This window comes from Callithrix jacchus, chromosome 19 (genome assembly GCF_049354715.1).
Source record: "Callithrix jacchus isolate 240 chromosome 19, calJac240_pri, whole genome shotgun sequence".
Classification (NCBI taxonomy): Eukaryota; Metazoa; Chordata; class Mammalia; order Primates; family Cebidae; genus Callithrix; species Callithrix jacchus.
In genome coordinates this window covers 53,353,503-53,373,949 of record NC_133520.1, presented here as the reverse complement: position 1 = coordinate 53,373,949, position 20,447 = coordinate 53,353,503, and the positions used below count along the sequence as shown (strand labels likewise).

General features: G+C 37.6%; 1 protein-coding gene across 2 annotated transcripts in view; it reads left to right on the top strand.

Moving 5' to 3' along the window:
* Window positions 1-1,360: 1,360 nt before the first annotated feature.
* The window catches only part of TSNAX (translin associated factor X), a 41,833-nt gene continuing 22,746 nt past the window's right edge, over window positions 1,361-20,447 (top strand). For both annotated transcript variants that reach the window (XR_001908413.5, XM_002760896.7), the window contains exons 1-4: window positions 1,361-1,530; window positions 1,962-2,066; window positions 9,875-9,989; window positions 15,662-15,792. Coding sequence is in view for 1 of the 2 variants with exons in the window: in XM_002760896.7 (XP_002760942.1) it covers window positions 1,515-1,530; window positions 1,962-2,066; window positions 9,875-9,989; window positions 15,662-15,792 (367 nt within the window). In the remaining variant the exon portion in view is untranslated. The remainder of the gene's footprint in view (window positions 1,531-1,961; window positions 2,067-9,874; window positions 9,990-15,661; window positions 15,793-20,447) is intronic.

Genomic DNA, 20,447 nt, shown 5'->3' with positions numbered 1-20,447 from the left:
TCCTCAAGGAATCTGTTCAGTTAATTCATGTATTCACAGAGCTGCAGAGGTATGAGTGGTGGTGACCTTCCTGCCACAGCAGACTGTGCCTTGTAGTTACTGCCATATTCTAGCCAAGTTATTTCATTTACTGTTCCTTTGTTCCTAAATTACAAGAAGAAAAGACTGTGTGTACAACACATGACTACAATATACAGATTATTTGGAGAAAGCTTAAAATGTACTTGTGTTTTCTCTACTAGGCCTAGGGCACCCCACTTACCAAACCTTGGCCTGAGTTTCTCTCTAGGGGGTGCTGAACTGCCACCTACTTACCCATCCTGATGCCAGAAACATGATTCTTCAAGAAACATTGATAGAGGCTTACAAGGCGCAGGATCACAGCGCTGAGAAGCACTGGGGCTAGGGTGGGCACAAAGTCTAGATATGACACAGTACCTGCCCATAATGAAAGGCCCACAGTTTAGTGGAACACACCTGCTTTTACCTTTCTCTCTGTCGTATTGTCTGAGAGAGCCCTGATGGAAGAGGAGTACGGCATCTAATATTTAATTGAGCATTTATATGTGAAAGAACGTCTTCACGAGCCTTAACTCCTTTCATCCTCAAATAACCCTATTAGGCGGGTACTATTCTATCCCTATGTTACAGATAAGGAAACTGAGGCACAGAGGTTGCTTACTTCATCAAGGTCGCCCAACCACTCTGTGGAGGCAAACTGAACACAGGCTGTTTGGCTTCTGCGAGCCAGTGGGGAGGAGGGTACAGAGGTCGGTGGAGAAGGGAGAAGGTGGGAGACGGGCAGGGGAAAAGGTGGGAAGAGACTCGAAGGGCAGGCCTTCACGAGAGAAAACAGTACTAGCACCATCCACTGAATGACTCGCATATCTCCATCCCTTAAAGCGCCTGGGAAAGTTAAAATAAACTCCTAGCTCTGTAAATTTCTGCCTGGATCCTGAAAAGACCTTCCCAGATGCCCCGAGGAACTCGAGGGCTCGCTTCTTTCTCACACCTCTGGCTGGGGCTCCAGAGGGCCCGCTCCCGCGGACGAACTACAACCCCTACGATGCACCGCGCGCGAAGTTGGGCCCCCGCTGAGGGAAGGGTAAGTGTCCCGAAGGTGCCTTCAGAAAATAATTACGAACGTTTTTGTCGCTTTCCCACGATCACACAGATCTCAGCTCCAGGAGGTCGCATCGTCTTTTTATTAATAGTGCATGCCGTGAGGTGTGTAGAGTCGCTTTTGTGTCTTCAGGCACAGCAGAGGGCGGCCGCGAAAGCACGCGCGCGCGGGGTCCCCCGACCACGCGGGGGGCGGAGCCAGAGGCGGTGGGACCCCGGACGCAGGCCGGAAGTAGGCGAGGGGCTACTTCCGGCCACTGAGTAGTAGTCGGCCAGGCTGCAAAGGGCGCCTCCGCTAGCTGTTTTTCTGGGTTCGGTCGGCCTGCACTTTGCGCCGTCCTCTCGCTCCAGGTCCTTCAGTCTCCGCTTGTCTCACTGTAGGCTGTGACGACATGAGCAACAAAGAAGGTGGCGTCCTCAACAACATGGGGCGTTATTTATCCAGAGGGGGAGGTTCTCCAATCTTTTTAGGCGATTTTCCCCTTTTCACCCTTGGAGGATGCCTTCGTCCCTTGCAGACTCGGGGACGGCAGCCCTGGTTCTCTCCCCGGCCGGATTGTCCCTGTTTACACCTCCCTTTTTGTTAAATCTTCGAGGTGTAATTTTATGCTAGTTCAGTAATTACTGTAATGCCAGACCAAAGCACCACTTGGTGGAGGCTTGGATGGTTTGCTTGGAAAGGCCTGGGCAGCATCTCTCTCAGTCTGCGGAGAAAGCCTCTTAAGTCGAGGGCCCTGTGGGTATCTGGTTTTAAAGGGAGGTGGAGGTTTGCCGACGTTCTGTTTTGCAAACTCTTGGTGATGGAAGATTTCTCTAACTTTTTTTCTTCTCCACATAAGGATCAGGAGGGTTCAGGAAAAGGAAGCATGACAATTTCCCACATAACCAAAGAAGAGAAGGGAAGGATGTTAATTCATCTTCACCCGTGATGTTGGCCTTTAAATGTAAGTTCTCTGCAATGTAAGTAGGTGAAAGGGAGAGAACAAAATTATTTAGCCATGGTTATGCGCAAGAAAACAGTCCCTAAGAATTACATGTGAAAATTTAGCTGGAGGTTTTGTGATGGTGCTAGATCTACCCTAAAAATCTGGATTCCAAAGGCCTTCACTTTTATGTCCCATTAAGAGAAATACTAATATTAGTAATCAGGTAAGCATGACTTAAAACACAAGAAACATTAAACATTAGCTAATATTAGACATGCCACATACTCAAGAATTGTGTACCTGATATTTACTCATGTGTTATATGCTGGAATATATTTTCATTTAGTTTATATTTGTTTCCTCTACTAGACTTGAAGATAGAGACGGTATCTTTGTTTTAACTGTAACACTTTGCACAGAATGGGAGCTTGTTATCTATTAGTAAATCTTGTACATCTATATACATATATTTTCACAGTCCCCTTTTGTCAGCGTATTAACTTGGACAAGTTATTCCTCATTTCACAACAAAACAAAATCTCCTTTTGTCCCCTTTTATCCATTATTCTATATCTTATATTTCTGTGATTAAGGAATCTGGGAAGGGCTTAGCTGGTTAATAATTCCAAATGGCAATCTCCTGAAACCTTGATTCTGAAACCTAGATTGAGGTGGAAGGATCCACAGCTGTTGACCGTTTGGGCCTTTTGTGTGCAACTGGCTCTCTGTTTCTGTCCACATGGACTTCTTGTGCTGCTTACGTGCCCTTGGGTGTAGCATCTGGCATCCTTCGGACAGAGAGAATGTGCAAGAGTGCAAGGAGGAAACCATAATCTCATTATGTCCTAATCTCAGACATCAGACACTGTCATTTTTGTCACATTGTATTTGTTAGAAGGGAGGCAGTTAACTGCCTCACTTCCTCAGACAAAAATGGAAAAACTAACAAACAAAAACCAACAACAACAAAAAAACCTGCCTCACATTGAAGGGGAAGGAAATTATATCCCACCCTTTGGAGGGAGGAGTCTCAAGTGATTTGTGGATATATTTTAAAACTACCATAGTATCTACTGTGATCTTCAGAAATTTAAGACATCTGGCTGTAATTGAATAAAGGGCATAGTGATACAGAAGGTGTGGAGTTGCTTCTAAATTGGTGTCCTCATTACCCATCTGCTGAACTAAATTTTCTTTTCTTTCTTTTTTTTTTGTTTTTGAGACAGAGTCTCCCTCTGTCACACAGGCTGGAGTGCAGTGGCATGATCTCAGCTCACTGCAAAACCTCTGCCTCCTGGGCTCAAGCCGTTCTCCTTCCTCAGCCTCCTGAGTGGCTGGGACTGCAGGTGTGTGCCCCCATGCCTGGCTAATGTTTTAAAAATATTTTGTAGAGACAGGGTTTTGCCATGTTGCCCAGGCTGGTCTTAAACTGCCAGCTCAAGCAACCCTCCCGCCTCGGCCTCCCAAAGTGCTGAGATTACAGGTGTGAGCCACTGCGCCTGGCCTGAACGACAATTTTCTTTAAGACTTAGCTCAAGTTGATTCTTTCCTGTGAACACATTCTGATTTTTCTCTCAAGCCGAATTGGTGACTAACATTATGAAATTTTTATTGAGCATCTGCTGTGTTCTAGCATGTATTAGTAGTGAACAAGAAACGTGGTGTCTGCTTTCCCAAACCTTTTACATATATTTGTTATAGCATGATTACATTTTATTTGTTTACATCTCTATCCCTTATACAGGCCTGAGTTTCTTGAGGATAGGAACTGTACCTTATTTTGTGTTGATAGTATCCGACTTACAGTGGTCATTAATACAGCCATAATAAATAATGAATACATATTGATTATCTTGAAATATTAGGCAAAATCCTGGCCTAATTATTATCTCAGTAATAAAAGACCAGATATATTTAGGTCCTTGTCAACTACTAATTTAGTTAATAGTTTAAATAAGTTCTTGTTTTTTTCTGGTTCATGTAGTATACCTGATTTGGTGGGTGTTTCCTATGGGCCAGGCAACTTTTGGGGCTGTGAAGTGAAAAGACTTCTGAAATAAGGCATAAGAGAGTTAAGCGGTTAAAGGGTATTTCAGTGTACAGAGCTTGATAAGTTCAGAAACTTTACACTTGAAATTTGCTAAATAGACAGGTCTTACATGTTTTTACCACAATTAGCTGGGCATGATGGCGTGCGCCTAGCTGCTCCGGACGGGCTGGGGCAGGAGGACTATTTGAACCTAGAAGTTTGAGGCGGCAGTGCACTCTAGCCTGGGCAACAGAGACCCTGACTCAAAAAAAAAAAAGAGGCTAACTGTGTGAGGTAATGGATATGTTAATTAACTTGATAGTGGTAATCATTTCACAGTATATATCAAAGTGTCACAGTGTTTATTATATATATATACACACACACACACACACACACACACAGGTATTTTGGTTTTTTTTTGGAGATAGCACCTTACTTTGGCCCGGGCTGAAGTGCAGTGGCACGATCTTCATTCACTGCAACCATAGCCTCTTGGGCTCAGGTGATCCTCCCACTGCAGCCTCCCCAGTAGCTGGGACTACAGGCATGTGCCACCATGCATGGCTAATTTTTAAATATTTTCTAGAGACAGGGTCTCACTATGTTGCCCTTGTAGGTCTTAAACTTCTGGGCTCAATCAGTGCATCCCCGTTGGCTTCTCAAAGTGCTGGGATTACGGGCATGAGCAACCATGCACAGCCTTAGAATTTTTAACTGTCAATTATACCCCAGTAAAGGTGGAAAAGAAGGCAGGAAGTCAAAACAGGGGGAAAAAAATTAATAAATTTGAAAAAAAGTATAAATTTCTTTTTTTGGAGATATTTATATTATTATATGTGGTTAAAGTAACTTTTAAAACTTTAACTTTTTGTTATATAAAATTAATTTTTGTTTAATTACATAAAAGTAATTATGTATCACTTTGTGATAATCTCTTGTTTACTAAGTTCCTTTTTTTACAACTTGTACAGTATTCCCATTGTGAGACTGAGCAGTAAAACCCAGTTAAATCATACCTGTATTTAAACAGGAAAATATTTTAGTTACTCGAAGAGCCTTTTTGATTTCCATGTAATTTAGAAATAGATGATTTTATTCTCATCATTTTTATAAAGTATATTATAGTTGCTTTCTTACATATAGAGGCAGTACTTTTAGGTACAGACTGTTTCTGCCTTCGCAGTGGCTCATACTTGTAATCCCAACACTTTGGGAGGCTGAGGTGGGTGGATCACGAGGTCAGGAGTTCAAGACCAGCCTGGGCAAGATGGTGAAACCCCATCTTTACTAAAAATACAAAAATTAGCTGGGCTTGGTGGCGGAGAAAGAATAATCTTCCTCCTAGGAAATATATTCTGAAGTATTAACGAGTAAAGGGGTATTATGACTGCAACTTGTTCTTAAGCCGTGCTACTCGGGAGGCTGAGGCAGAGAATTGCTTGAACCTGGGAGGCAGAGGTGGTAGTGAGCCGAGGTTGCGCTCCTGCACTCCAGCCCGGTCAACGGAGCGAGACTGTCTCCAAAAAAAAAAAATTTAAATCTTTTCCCCATTTTTTTCCATTCATAAGATTTACCAAGTGTTTTGGAAAAGTTTAACATAAAAGCTTACAGGTCTGTTGGAGGAGATTTAAAAGGAATTACATGGGAAGTCTTTTTTTTTTTTTTTTTTTTGAGATGGACTCTCACTCTGTACCCCAGGCTGGTGTACAGTGGTGTGATCTTGTCTGATTGCAACCTCCACCTCCTGGGTTCAAGTGATTCTCCTGCCTCAGCCTTCCAAGTAGCTGGAACTACAGGCGTGTGCCACCATGCCTGGCTAGTTTTTATATCTTTAGTAGAGATGGAGTTTTACTATATGTTGGTTTGGCTCATCTCGAACTCCTGACCTCAAGTGATCCACCCACCTCAGCCTCCCAAAGTGCAGCGATTATAGGCGTGAGCCATCACACTCGGCCCAGTAAGTCTTTAACGAGAAGCACTAGCTTCCTGAGAAAATTTCATGAGATGGTGTAGTTTATTCAGCTCACTTAAACCCAGGATCTTTAATGTCTGAGCAACCACTTTGCTATCAAAGTTTGAGTTAATTGCATTAAAAGGGGTTGAATCATCTGAGTAAAGAAATATTGTCTCTTAACGTTTATTTTGACATAATCTCAAATTTTAAAAATTGAAAGACTAATGCAGTTGGAAAAATAGAACAGAGAACTTCTATATATCCTTGACTTAGATTGACCAGTTTTTAACATTTTGCCACTTTCGCTTTATTATTCTCGTTGTATATGTAAATTTATATGTCTAACATACATTTATTCTAAACCGTTTAAGAACAAGTTGCAGTCATCATACCCCTTTACTCGTTAATACTTCAGAATGTATTTCCTAGAGGAAGATTATTCTTTTGTATAACTATAGTATTGTTACTAAGTTCAGGAGATTTAACGCTGACACGATGCCTGAATCTACAGTGCATATTCTGACAGTTGTCTCAATAATGTTCCTTCTAGCTTATTTTCTCTTTAGTCCAGTTATCTAGGACAGGATCACATGTTACTTTGTATTGTCTCTCTTTAATTTTCTGTGATCTGGAAGAGTGTCTTAGTCTTTCTTTGTCTTTCATGACAGTGATATTGATTGAAGAATATAGATCCTATTTAATAGAATATTCCTCAACTTGGATTTGATTAATATTCTCTCATGATTAGGTTCAGGTTATGCATTCCTGGCTGGAATACTACATAAATGATTATTTTCTTTCTTTTGGGGGTATTGCAAGGGACTAAGTAATACAAGGCTTCATAAGGAGTTTGGAGTTTGTTAAATGTAATGCACAGTCATAAGACAGTCTTAAAAACTAAAGTATATTTTAGATATGTCACTTTGGCAGTTATAGAAAGGGAAGGTGGGCAGAAGCAGACCAGACAAGAGACTATTTTGTAGTACAGGTACAGTAAAGTACTTGTAAGGTAACTTAGAGATAATGAAGTAATAAAGTAGATTTGGATGACAGTAATGAAGATGGTAAGACAGATTCAACTGTGCTTTATAAAATTAACATATTACTATTATTAGTAATTTATATTTTATTAATTCCAACTGCATTAGCATAGATTTCAAAAAGTAATAGCTAAGCAGCAAAGTAGCAAGACATTATTCCATGTTGGGGCAGTGTTTATTGGGCACATGGATTTGCAATTCCTTTTCAGCAATTTCTCAGTTCCCAGGAGATTGCATACCCCTGGTCACATTTATCTCAAACCTCAACAAATGCTCTTCTCCAGTATGTTATACTGCTTATGACTTCAACAATCAGTTCAATCAGGAAACGTTTTATGAACATCTGCTAGACATAGATCTATGCTCTGATACAGCGGGAAACAAGTAAATTTACAAATAAATAACAGTATAATTTTAGCTAGTGAAGGATAAATGTAAATCAGTGAAGCATGGTAAAGAATGGAGAGTAAGGGAGGAGGGAGGAGGGAGGCAGATGATTCTTAAGCAGTCCTTGAGCAGAGTGATATTTGAATGATGAAAGTGAAATGAGATGGTTAGAGGGAATAATGTTGTAGAGAGAGGCAGTAGCAAAAATAGAGGCATCAAGAAAGGTGCAAGCTTAGAGAATCAGGACCAGCAAGAAGACACAGTCTGACTGACTGGTGAGCTAAGGGTAGGACATGAGGCAGGTTAATGTGTTGGGGGCATGAATTTACTATGTAAATATTAAAGATTCTGCAGATTATTTTTCCCATATATAATGTAATCTTTCTGTAGACTCCCAGTTTGTACTGTTTTATTAAATGTTACTTACATATGTAACGTTGTGTAGGTAGAGCTTTGTGTTCTAGAAACAGTTTTCCTGGCCGGGCATGGTGGCTCAAGCCTGTAATCCCAGCACTTTGGGAGGCCGAGGCGGGTGGATCACGAGGTCAAGAGATCGAGACCATCCTGGTCAACATGGTGAAACCCCGTCTCTACTAAAAATACAAAAAATTAGCTGGGCACGGTGGCGCATGCCTGTAATCCCAGCTATTCAGGAGGCTGAGGCAGGAGAATTGCCTGAAACCAGGAGGCGGAGGTTGCGGTGAGCCGAGATTGCGCCATTGCACTCCAGCCTGGGTAACAAGAGCAACGCTCCGTCTCAAAAAAAAAAAAGAAAAAAAAGAAACAGTTTTCCTTCAGTTAAATTTATTTAATACCTTTTGCTCTAAGTATATTCACAAAATTTTAGATGTAGTCTTTTAAACAATAATAGGTAATTATTTTGTTAAGAATTTTAGTAAGGAAGAAATTTTGAGGCTAAAGCATCTGATAGTAGTGTAATAAAAGCTTTTATTCTTTTAAAAAACTTAAACCATTGTTTTTGTTTGGCAGCCTCGAGTTAGGCTTTCTGTAAAAAGTTCACCAAGGTAAAATTCTTTGAGTCTCAATATTCAAGACTAAAACAAATTAAGCAGATTAGATGAAAGTTAAGTTAGCATAAAAGATAAGCAGATTAGATGAAAGTTAAGTTAGCATAAAAGATAGCAGATTGGCAATTATATGTAATAGATATAAATAAAAGTATTCCATTCAGTAGATTCCTGACCATTAAGTGCTGATACCATACAGGTAAGGAGAAAACAGTGACTGTAATGAATCAAAGCCCTTACATATAAGGAGACAAGTGTGTGAACATTTTCCTGAAGGCAAGACATGTTAGAATTGTGAAAATGCTTTGTTCTGTAAGGAAAAGGAGGTAGGAAAGTGGGGAGGAAATCTTTTCTTATGTAATATATTATGGGAGATTTGTGTTCATAACAATTTGACAGGTTGAAGATTAATTTCTATGTGGAAGTGTTGAGTCTTCAAATTTAGCATATAAGAACTGGACAGCCTCACTCAGCCTTTCATTGTTCTCAGGAACTCTTCTTCGTTTTCTCCTATTTTCAGTTCTCTTCCTAGATTTCTAACATCCTGACTAATCCAATTTTCAGTTGACTTTTTCCCCACCCTAATTAAATTTTGATATTTCTTAGTGATTGTTTTTAGATGAACTCTGCCACAACTTTCTATTGATTGCAGAACTACTTTATGATCTAGTTCTTTAGTTATAACAAAACTAACTTATGTAGTAGTTGTCTGTGTTCAGTCATTTTCCCCTTTACTATCTTTCTAAAAATAGTTGAGTATTTCTCAAGTGTATTATGCTTATGTATGCAGTATTACTATATGGTAAAACAAAGTAAATTTGAGATTATATACATTGTGAAATAAATGGGCGAACTAGATTTTTACACAACATTTAAGTGTAATATTCATAATTTGGTAGATTTTTTTAAAAATTAAGATATAATTCACATACTTTGGTATTCATTTTTAAGAAATTTGTTTCATATTCATTTTAATATATATGTGCTACCTTACTACAATTGACAGATTTTTAAAAAATCATCAGGGATTCAGGAATTTGCAAGCTTCTGTGTATTGTTGGCATTTACAGAAATTATCAGTACTTAGTTTTAAAGGTTTAGAAATGTGGGAACATTAAGTGGACCTCTCAAGGTACTTTAACGCTGTTAGTGATATATAACTAGGCTGTTTGACAGTTAAGAACACTGGAGCCAGTAGGTGCTAGAGATTATTTAAAATGTTCATCTTTTTGTATTTTGAGAGTGTCATTGCCATCGTGTTCTGCTTCTGAATGAAGTCGGGTGACTACAGTCATTGTCTATTTACATTGTGACATGCATCTTAAAAATATTGTTTGGTAGGCTTTGAGTGTAGAATATATATGTACATAATAATGTGTTTTTAGCATTTCAGCAGGAACTTGATGCAAGGCATGACAAATATGAGAGGCTTGTGAAACTTAGTCGAGATATAACTGTTGAAAGTAAAAGGACAATTTTTCTCCTCCATAGGATTACAAGGTGAGTAAGCATCTTTAAAATTTATTATAGTTTGATACTAGCTGTTAGAATATTCTGTGACTTTGAATGTCAGGATTAGAAGACATTAGCAGCAGATATAATTTAAGAATTAATATTTTAGTAACAATAGGTCTCAGCTAGGTGTAGTGGCTCACACTTGTAATCCCAGCACTTTGGGAGGCCAAGGTGGGTGGATCACTTGAGCTCAGGAGGTCAAGACCAGCCTGGGCAACATGGCGAAACCTTGTCTGTACTAAAAATACAAAAATTAGATGGGTTTGGTGGTGAACGCCACCCACGCTCCTGGGAGGCTTGCTTGAGCCTGGGAGGCAGAGGCTGCAGTGTGCTGAGATCACACCACCGTACTCCAGCCTGAACGAACAGGGCCAGAACCTGTCTCAAAGAAAAAAAAGTCTGTAGGGGTTGGGTGGACTTAAAAATAAGAAAGAAAAATTCTTTCCGAGCAGTTAGGGATTTTGTGTTCTGTTAAAATTATTCATTAATATATAGGTATTGTTTGTGAAAATTTATTAAATGATTGTTTGTTAGAGCCTATTACATTAAAGCTTTATTTGGATGATATGCGTGAAAATTTTAATATTAGATAAATGTTAAAATCTGCATAACCTATTTTCTCTTTCATTTTTGAACTCATCGCAGTCTGGCTTTCTGCCTCACAATTATTGAAATGCCCTTGTGCCTTCATATTATTATTTTACATTTTTGTAGCATATGATACTGTTGACTACTTAATTCTTATCTGGAAGTTCCTTTTTCAGTTTTGTGACTTTTGTTTCAATTTTTTTTCTCTAGGACTTTACTGTTTTATTTTTCTACACAGAAAATATTTTTATTTGTGTATTTGATAGACTTTGTGATTGCAGATAAAAGAAGCTAGCTTAAACTAGCCTAAGCAGAACAAAAATTAATTATAAATAGCTACTATCTTATTTTATGCACTATTTTTTTTATTATAGTTGTCATATTATTGATACAGTTTTGACTAGTAAACTGAGAAAATGATAGACTACAGAAAAATTAGAACTTCGAAAGATTCAGCACTATCCTATGAGCAGCTGGGTGTCTCTGTCTTCCATCTTTGGTCCTTTGTTTCATAATTCATTTGACTGATTCCTTTGACTTTCTGTTTTGCTAGAGGTAGAAAAATATCTGCCCTACAACCCCCCAGCTTATGTTTTCAGTCTAGCTCCTGAAGACAGATTTTTCCAAATTCGAGATGCCTTCAGAAGGGTTGATTGGCTTTATACTGTATATCATAGAACGAGTGTAGGGAAGACCAAATATAATTTATTAGCTTTTCATTATTGAAGATATTATTGGCTGGACGTGCTGACTGTCATGCCTGTATGGGCAGCATGGCAAAACCCCATCTCTACAAAAAATACAAAAGCTAGCTGGGTATGGTGTTGTGCACCTGTAGTCAGTCCCAGCTGCTCAGGAGACTGAGGCAGGAGGACTGAATGAGCCCGGGTGGTCAAGGCTGCAGTGAGCCGTGATTGTGCTACTGTACCCCAGTCTGGGTGACACAAGAGACCCTGTTTCAAAAAAAAATAATACAGAAGTATTCCTTTCAGTAACATGAGACTTTTAAGATAATTCTCAGGTTTCAATTTTTATTTCATTAAATGTAATTAATTTACCATACATAGATGTATTGAATTATGACACTGTTAATATTTTCTTTTTCTTATCTCTCTAAAATTAGCTTTTGCTTGTTTGCTTACACTTGTTAGATAGCCTGTACATAGTAAAGCTTGTATTATGGAAAGAAGCAATACTGTTCTGATTAATTTTGGACACTTTATTTTTTTTTTTAAGCACCTATTGCAATTCTAAAACAATTCCCATCAATATTCAGCAGTTAAAAGAAATAAAAACATGCAGGTTGAGTATCCCTTATCCTAAATGCTTGGGACTAGAAGTGTTTTGGATTTCAAATTTTGAAATATTTGGAGATAATGTATGGGTTGAGCATCCCTGATCTGGAAATCTGAAGTGCTCTAGTGAGCATTTCCTTTGAGTGTTATGTTGCTAAGAATGTTTTGGATTTTTAATTTTTAGATTAGGATGCTCTACCTGTAGTAGGAATATGACAGGAGACCTTAATATTTTAGAAAAATCTATGTTACTATATAAAGTCATCTTTTAAATATTATTCCGCCAAAAAATAATAAATGCTCATTATAGTAAACTTAGAAAATGGTAATCTTTAGAAAAATGACAAATGACAGAAAAGTAAAGCTACTCAGTGAGACAAATCAGTCCATAATACCCAAAGATAACCTCTATCAACTGGCAGATTTCTTATTTTATGCACTACTTTTTATCATAGTTGTGATCATATTGTTCATACAGTGCTTTTTTTTTTTTTTTTTTTTGACACAGAGTCTCACTCTGTTGCCCAGGCTGGAGTGCAGTGGTGCAGTCTCAGCTCACTGCAACCTCTGCCTTCCGGATTCAAGAGACTCTTCTGCCTCAGCCTCCTGAGTAGCTGGGATTACAGTCATGCACCACCACGCCCAGCTAATTTTTGTATTTTTAGTAGAGATGGGGTTTTACCATGTTGATAAGGCTAGTCTTGAACTCCTGACCTCGTGATCTCCCTGCTGTGGCCTCCCAAAGTGCTGAGATTACAGGTGTGAGCCACGGCGCGTGGCCTGTTCATACAGTTTTGAGTAGTAAACCATGAAAATAATAGACTTCAGAAAAACTAGGAACTTTAGAAATATTAGAACCAGAAAAGTAAAAATACTTTATGCAAGAGGCTGGGCATGGTGACTCATGCCTGTAATTCCAGCACTTTAGGAGGCCAAGCCAGGTGGATCACTGGACGTCAGGAGTTTGAGACCAGCCTGGCCAATCTCTACTAAAAGTATAAACATCAGCTGGGCTTGGTGGCAGGCACCTGTAATCTGAGCTACTCAGGAGGTTGAGGCAGGAGAATTGCTTGAACTCGGGAGGTGGAGATTGCAGGGAGCTGAAATTGCACCATGCATTCCATCCAGCCTGGGTGACAGAGCGAGACTCTGTCTCAAAAAAAAAAAAAAAAAAAACTTTATGAAAGAAATGAGCCAGTCATGGTACACCTGAAAAACTTGGTGAGAAGACATCACATATTTTAACTACAAAATTATTTTCTTTAATAGACACAGATAACTCCTTCAGTGAGCTTCAGTAGTTTGTCTTTTAAGGAATTTGCCATTTCCTCTAAGTTTTGAAATTTATTGGTGCTAATTTTTATTTTGATTTCATTTTTGACCCAAGAGTAATTTAAGTATGTTATTTTGTGTCCAGATATTTTGGGGGTTTTCCAGACAACTTTCTGGTACTGATTTCTAATTTAATTTCATGTATTAGAGAACATACTTTCTATACTTTGAATCCTTTTAAATTTATAGAGCCTAAATTTTGGCTCAGGATATGGTCTATCTGGTAAATGTTCTGGGTGCGCTTGAAGAGTGTGTATTCTACTATTGTTAGCTGTAATGTTCTCTAAACACCAATTAAGTGTTGTTCAAGTCAGATATTTCCTTATGATTTTTTGTATACTTGTTCTGTCAATTATTGAGAGAGAGAAAGAGGATGACATCTCTTTAAGATTATTTGTAGGTTTGTCTTTCTCCTTGAAGTCCTATCAGTTTTTTTCTTCAAATATCTCGAAGCTCTTTTATTTGGTACATTAATACTTAGGATTGTTATGCATTTGATGAATTGACCCTTCATCATTATGATGGTATCCCTGGAAGTAGGCTTTGCCGGAAGTTTCATATTAATATAGCTACTCTGTTTTCTTTTGATTAATGTTATCAGAATATATATCTTTTCATCCTTTTATTTTTTAATCTATTTGTGTTTATATTTAATGTGAATTTCTTGTCTCTCTTGCTTTTTAAAAATCTATTTTGAAAATCTCTGCTTGTTAGTCCAGGCATTTAGACCATTTACATTTAATGTAGTTGTTGATATAGTTATAATTAAATCTATCTATTCTCTTCCTGCCTTATTTTGGATAATTTTTTATGATCTTGTTTTATCTTATTTCTAAGCTTATTAGTGATTCCTTTTTTGTTTTTGTAGTGATTGTTTTATGGTTTATAATATACATCTTATTGTCAACTATTTTCACTTTGTACAATACTGTGTTTATGAAAATTTGTGCATATAAGAATCTTGTTTTCACATTGCATGGTTTTGTGGTAACAGTTACTTTGCAAATGAAGGTCACAGTGTTGATGTGCCCAAGTTTCAGTTAATACCGTACCATGCAAAGGAAGGACTATTTACATATCACTTCCCATATGGTATTAGAATCTTTTTTTTTTTCTTTCTTCTGAGACGGAGTTTCGCTTTTGTTACTTGGGCTGGAGTGCAATGGCATGATCTCGGCACACCGCAATGGCCGCCTCCTGGGTTCAGGCAATTCTTCTGCCTCAGCCTCCTGAGTAGCTGGGATTACAGGCACATGCCACCATGCCCAGCTAATTTTTTATATTTTTAGTAGAGATGGGGTTTCACCATGTTGACCAGGATGGTCTTGATATCTTGACCTCATGATCCACCCACCTCGACCTCCCAAAGTGCTGGGATTACAGGCGTGAGCCACCGTGCCTGGCCTTGGTATTAGAATCTTATACTTCCTTTTTCATTTTCCTGCTACTAGCTTGGCCTTTTGTGCTATTGTTGTGATTCATATTATTTCTACTTTTGTTATAATTTCCGCTATGTGTTGTGATTTTTACTTTAAACAGTATGATTTAAAAATAAGAAAAATCTTACCCACATTTACCATTTTTGGTGTTGATGCCTTTGTATGTAGATTCAGATTTTCATCTGGTATTATTTTCCTTTTGCCTAAAGAACTTCCTTTGATATCTTTTGTAGTGTCAGTCTGCTGCTGATGAATTGATACTCTCTGGCTCTGTGAACTAAGGGGATTGTTCTGCCTGCTCATTTTGGGCAGTCTTTCTAGCCTTGAATAGTTTCCTTGCATGCCTGCACTGATCAGTACTCAACTGAAGACTTGAGGAGGTTGCTTCTGTAAATCTCTGAAGATCTGTTTATACAGCTTTCTCCTCATTGTTACTCTGCTTTGCAAATTTTAGCTGTCTTGATCCCCCAAAACAGCCAAATCCTTTTCTACTCAGGCTGACTCCCAGTCTCCACCTAAGTTTCCTGTCTCTGTGCTGTCACTTGGAAACTTTCCAGGCAATAAGATGGGGCAGTCACAGGGTATATGTTGTTCTCCTCCCTTTCCCTAGGGATCACTGCTCCATGCTGCCTGTAGTCCAGGGTCTTTAACCATTGTTTTCTGTATTTATTTTTTCTTTTTAGTTGTTTAAGGTGAGAGGATAAATCTAGTTCATGTTACTCTGTCCTTACTGAAAGCAGACATCTGTATGTCACATTTTTATGCACAAAATTTTTCTTATCGTTATATTACACATACTGTTTTTGTACACTTTTTTCACTTAACAGTGTGTTAATAGCATTTTTCATGTTTTCCATACTGTTAATAGTTTTGAGTAGTTCTGAGTTAGAAGTGTCCAAATGCATATAATATTTAGTCCTGTGTTGATATTTAGATTATTTCAGTTTTTCACTATTAAAGCATCTGGCCGATGTTCTAAAAGTTCCCAATATCTTGATCATAGTGCTCCTGATATGGAAGATATATTGACTGAATCAGAAATTAAATTGGATGGTGTCAGACAAAAGATATTCCAGGTAGCCCAAGAGCTATCTGGGGAAGATATGCATCAATTCCATCGGGCCATTACTACAGGTAAGTCTAGGTTTGTTTCAGGGGATATATATATATAGTATGATACATGATTAATGTGTGAGTTGCATGGATTTTAAGTGATACCTGGTGAAATAATACTGGCTTTAAATAACTGAGACATTGTAGTAATATAGAAGTAATCCAGAGGCAAGTTGGCTTTATTGTTTTTTAACAGTGTAATAATAGTCATTGATTGATTTTAATAAAGTATTTGAGAACACAGACTTAATAGGATAAACTTTATTCTTGAGTATGTATAGGATGTGTTCAGACAGGGTACATCTCATTTCTAAGTACAGGTAGATCTTACTTGTGGCTCTAACTTTCCATTTCAAATAGGTTAATGAGAGAGAATGTTGCCAGATGGAGCCAAATATCTTATAATATGACTCCATATCTGGGTGTTTTATATTCACTTAAAAAAATGTCAGGGTATACTGGATCTTGGTGATTATCATCATTTTCAAATTAATTGAATAAATGTATAGAGTGCTTGGTTCTTTCCTCTTCCTTCTTTTTTTAAATGTGGGCTCACTGATAAGAGAGATACTATATAATTCAGATACAGGTTGAGTATCCCTTATCCAAAATGCTTGGGAACAGAAGTGTTTTAGATTTTGTTTTGGAATATTCACAGTTTACTGCTTGAGCATCTCTAATCCAGAAATCTGAAATGCTCAATGAGCATTTCTTTCGAGCATGACCTTTGAGCATCGTGTCAGGGCTCAAAACGTTTTGGATTTTGGACCATTTCAGATTTAGGATTTTTGGATTAGGGATGCTCAATCTCAATACCCTAAGGTTTGCAGGAGGACTGGGAAATGAGTTTATTTGGTATCTTTTTAATATGTATATCCAATTTTAGTCCAGCGTTATTATTTCAGCACTTTTTTTTCCGGAAATGTTGAAATATCTTCTAATATGGGTAAGAGAAGTTACTGGCATATATTAGTTAAAACTGAGGGTGCATTGTTGGAAACTGAAGTATAAAACAGTTCTGTGAGGAGTCATTATAACATATTACCAAATGAAATACAGTCTGCCATCATAATTTATTAATATCAAGGGTTTATTTGATTTTTAAATAATAGCACACGTGATAAAGATGACTTCATAAATTTAGGTTGTTATAAAGTGGCACAACCTTAAGTTGACAGATTTGGCTGGAGTGGGAAAGAAGATCAGAGGTATTGGTGGGAAGATGGGTGAAGTAAAAGGTAAATCAAGCTTAGCAGAAAACATGAGAATATCCTCTTTTTTTTTTTTTTTTTTGAGATGGAGTCTCACCCAGGATGGAGTGCAGTGGTGTGATCTCGGCTCACCACAATCTCTGCCTCCTGGGTTCAAGCAATTCTCCTGCCTCAGCCTCCTGAGTAGCTGGGATTATAGGCGCGCCCTACCATGCCCAGCTAATTTTTGTATTTTTAGTATAGATAGGGTTTTACCATGTTGCTCAGGCTGGTCTTGAGCTCCTGACCTCATGATCCACCTGCCTCTGCCTCCCAAAGTACTGGGATTACAGGTGTGAGCCCCGGCACCTGGCTGAGAATATCTTTATAATAGTAGCTGTGACCATACTACAGATAGATTCATAGCAGGAAAATATTTCAGACAGAGTAGTTCTCCTATGCGTAAGTTAGGTATGCATGTGTAATTATGAGGGCTACTGAGTGGTAGTGTTGGGGGTGGTGGGGAGCAAGTTAGGTCTCTTAGTTTCTGGAACCTGCTTGAACTGATGAAGCAGTACAGTCTAAATGTCTGTAAAACAGATATCCTATTCTACATCTTTTCCAAAGTATCCAATTAACTTGAAAGACTAAAGGCAAGAGTTTGAATAACTTCCATAATCTTCATCATTTTTTTCTATCACATCATCATGCAGTATGCCTATCTTGTAAAAATTCATGACAGTTAATAAATATAATATAAACTGATACAGTAGTTCTCACTTTGGACTTCAGCCTGCTTAAAACTTGTATTTTAATAAAAATTTATATATTTTCCCACAATTTTGGTACTTCATGTGTGAAAGATGATATGTTTTTCATGTTTAAACTTCTCAATTCCTTATTAGTGCACAATTAGGCTCTACTAATTTTGACAACATCAGGTTCCCCAGATAGCTCTGGGACATTTCAGATTTGCTGTATGTAGCCCAGTAGTTCTATTTCTTATGTCCTCGTGCATCAGTGAGTGAAGTATAAAGATAAAGAGTTTAAATAAGGGCCAAGACCATATAGATGATATCAAGAGCAACCTAGAAAGCTAATTGTCTTACAGAACAGAGATATGGAGGAGAAAAAGGTGAAAGGGAAATATTCAGTAGAGTATTTTCTAAATCAGGAAGGAAATGCTATCCTCTTGGAAAGATAGGACATTAATGGGAATGCTCTTTATTCAAATTTTCCTACTTCACTGTACCATTGGAGGATTATTATAAGCACAGTGGTCTCTGTTAGGTTTTCGTTTATGACTTGTATGTTTTCTTTGAAGATTACTTATTCATGGAGTAAAATAATTTTCTATATCTTTTTTTAAAAAAGTCTTTAAAATGAGGTTCTTTGAAATGAAGCAATAAATACGTTTTTTCTTAAAGTAAAGGAATAAAGCAGTCAAGTAAAGAGGTGTCTCGGACGGAAAATTTTGCTGACAGATATTTTATTTGATAAAATAAGGTTATTTATAATTGGATTAGCATTAACAATATGATGCTTATGAATAGCTTGCTGCTTGTAATTGTTAAATGCTTGTTTTGGTGTTACTCCAAATAGTTGTTCTTTTGACTTGAAGATAAAACAATTCTGGCAATGAACTAAAGGAGTTCTGTGCTTTTCCTCATTAAGAATAGTGCTAATGGCACGCAGAGCATTTCCCTAAGGGATACTTGTGTGAGCTCAAACATTGAGTATCCTAATAATTGAACAACAACAAAACGTAAGGTCTGTTTTCTGCACATTTCTTATCAGAGTAGATGACAGATGGTCCCAAGGGATGGTTAAACAAATGAACAAATAATTAGTTGCTTGAAATAAGTCACTTAAAAAATTTGTGTCCTATCATTTTTTTTCCCTCTTGTTGAAAAATTAACATTTGGGGGGAAATGTCCTTCAATTCAAAGAAAAAATATTTTTTTCTTTAGTTTATATCACTGATAATGATAAGAATTGTCATTTTTTGAGACGTCTTAGTACACAAAACTAAGTTTGTATCCTAATTAATATTTTAATTCTTTGATCCAAGAATGTGAATGATGGGTAAAGTGGGTGTTTGGGGCCAGTTACGTTTTTAGCTACCATTCTTTATATTCACAATCTTATTGATTTTTGCAGTACCTCTAAATTATAGATAATATTTTACCACTTCACAAGTGGGGAGATTGAGGCTTACAGAAGTTATGCTCAGGGTCATAAGCTAGCATGTGGTGCTATTGCTTTCTTCCCACGTGGATTTTATTTACCTTTTGACTTTACAGCCTAACTCCTAGTAAAGGCTTTATTTTGCTTACCCTAAATACTGAGATTTTTCTCGTACACTCAGCACACACTGTGCCCTTTTTATCTTAGCACTTTTTAATGTCTAGTGTCTAATCTGTTTATGTATTATATTTCTTCGTCATCTCTCCTTCCCTTACTAGAATGTAGACTCTGTAAATCTCTACAAAGGTTTCATTCTTGTTTTTCACTTTACGTATCCCAGACACCTAATAAGTACTCCATAAATATAAACGTTGAAAGAATGAAGAACAAAGTATTTTTAAAAGGCTTTTCTTTTTTGTTCAACTATATGCTTTATCTGATGATTTGCTTTCGAAAGTTTATATTTTGCTATGTTTTGTTTCTTCCAAAATAAAACACATTTCCAGGGACTATTTCTTAGATACAGTAGCAGGAATAGGATCAACGCTAATATTTAGGGAAGTTCCAAAGCTACTATATCAGCTCAGAGAAATTTGATGTAGGTTCATCATATTGGCAAAATTGTGAATGCTCACTGGAAAAAATGAACTAGGATATGAATCTCTGTAAGCTTTTGGAATAACAATAGAGTAGTGGATGGAATGATATAGCTAAAAATGGAATTTATCTGTTTATGAGTGATATTAACAGAGAAGTGCCAGAGATGTTGGCTAGTTAAGGTAAAGCTAAGTGCAGAAACAGATGAATAAACGGTGACAGTGCAGTGGCTTAATGAAGTAGAAATTGAATCTTTCTCTCTTGAAGACCAGGATTTGTGGTGGTAGTTTGAGTGTGCTCTGTCCACTTAGTTATTCACAGACCCATGCTCTCTGGGGCTCTGCTGTTATGAGTACATGATTTCCAAAATCAGCCAGGGCATCAACATAGAGCTGACAGAGAGGAATGGGGGATGGTGCCTAAGGATTTTATGCACTAGCCCTGGAAATGTCATAGAGCATTTCTGCCCACATTTTATTGGCTAGTTACATAGCCACACCAGCTTTAAGGATGAATGGGAAATATGGTGTCTGTGTGTGTCAAGGAAAACAAAATAATGTTTGAAGAACAGTTAATTTTTCTCTGCCTTGAGAAAGTTACATGTGGTAACTTGATGTTCTTTTGATGTAATAGAAAATTCAGATATATGCCTGTTGATGGATTTAAAATTTTTTTCTGAATAGATTTTTCTTTTGTTTGAAA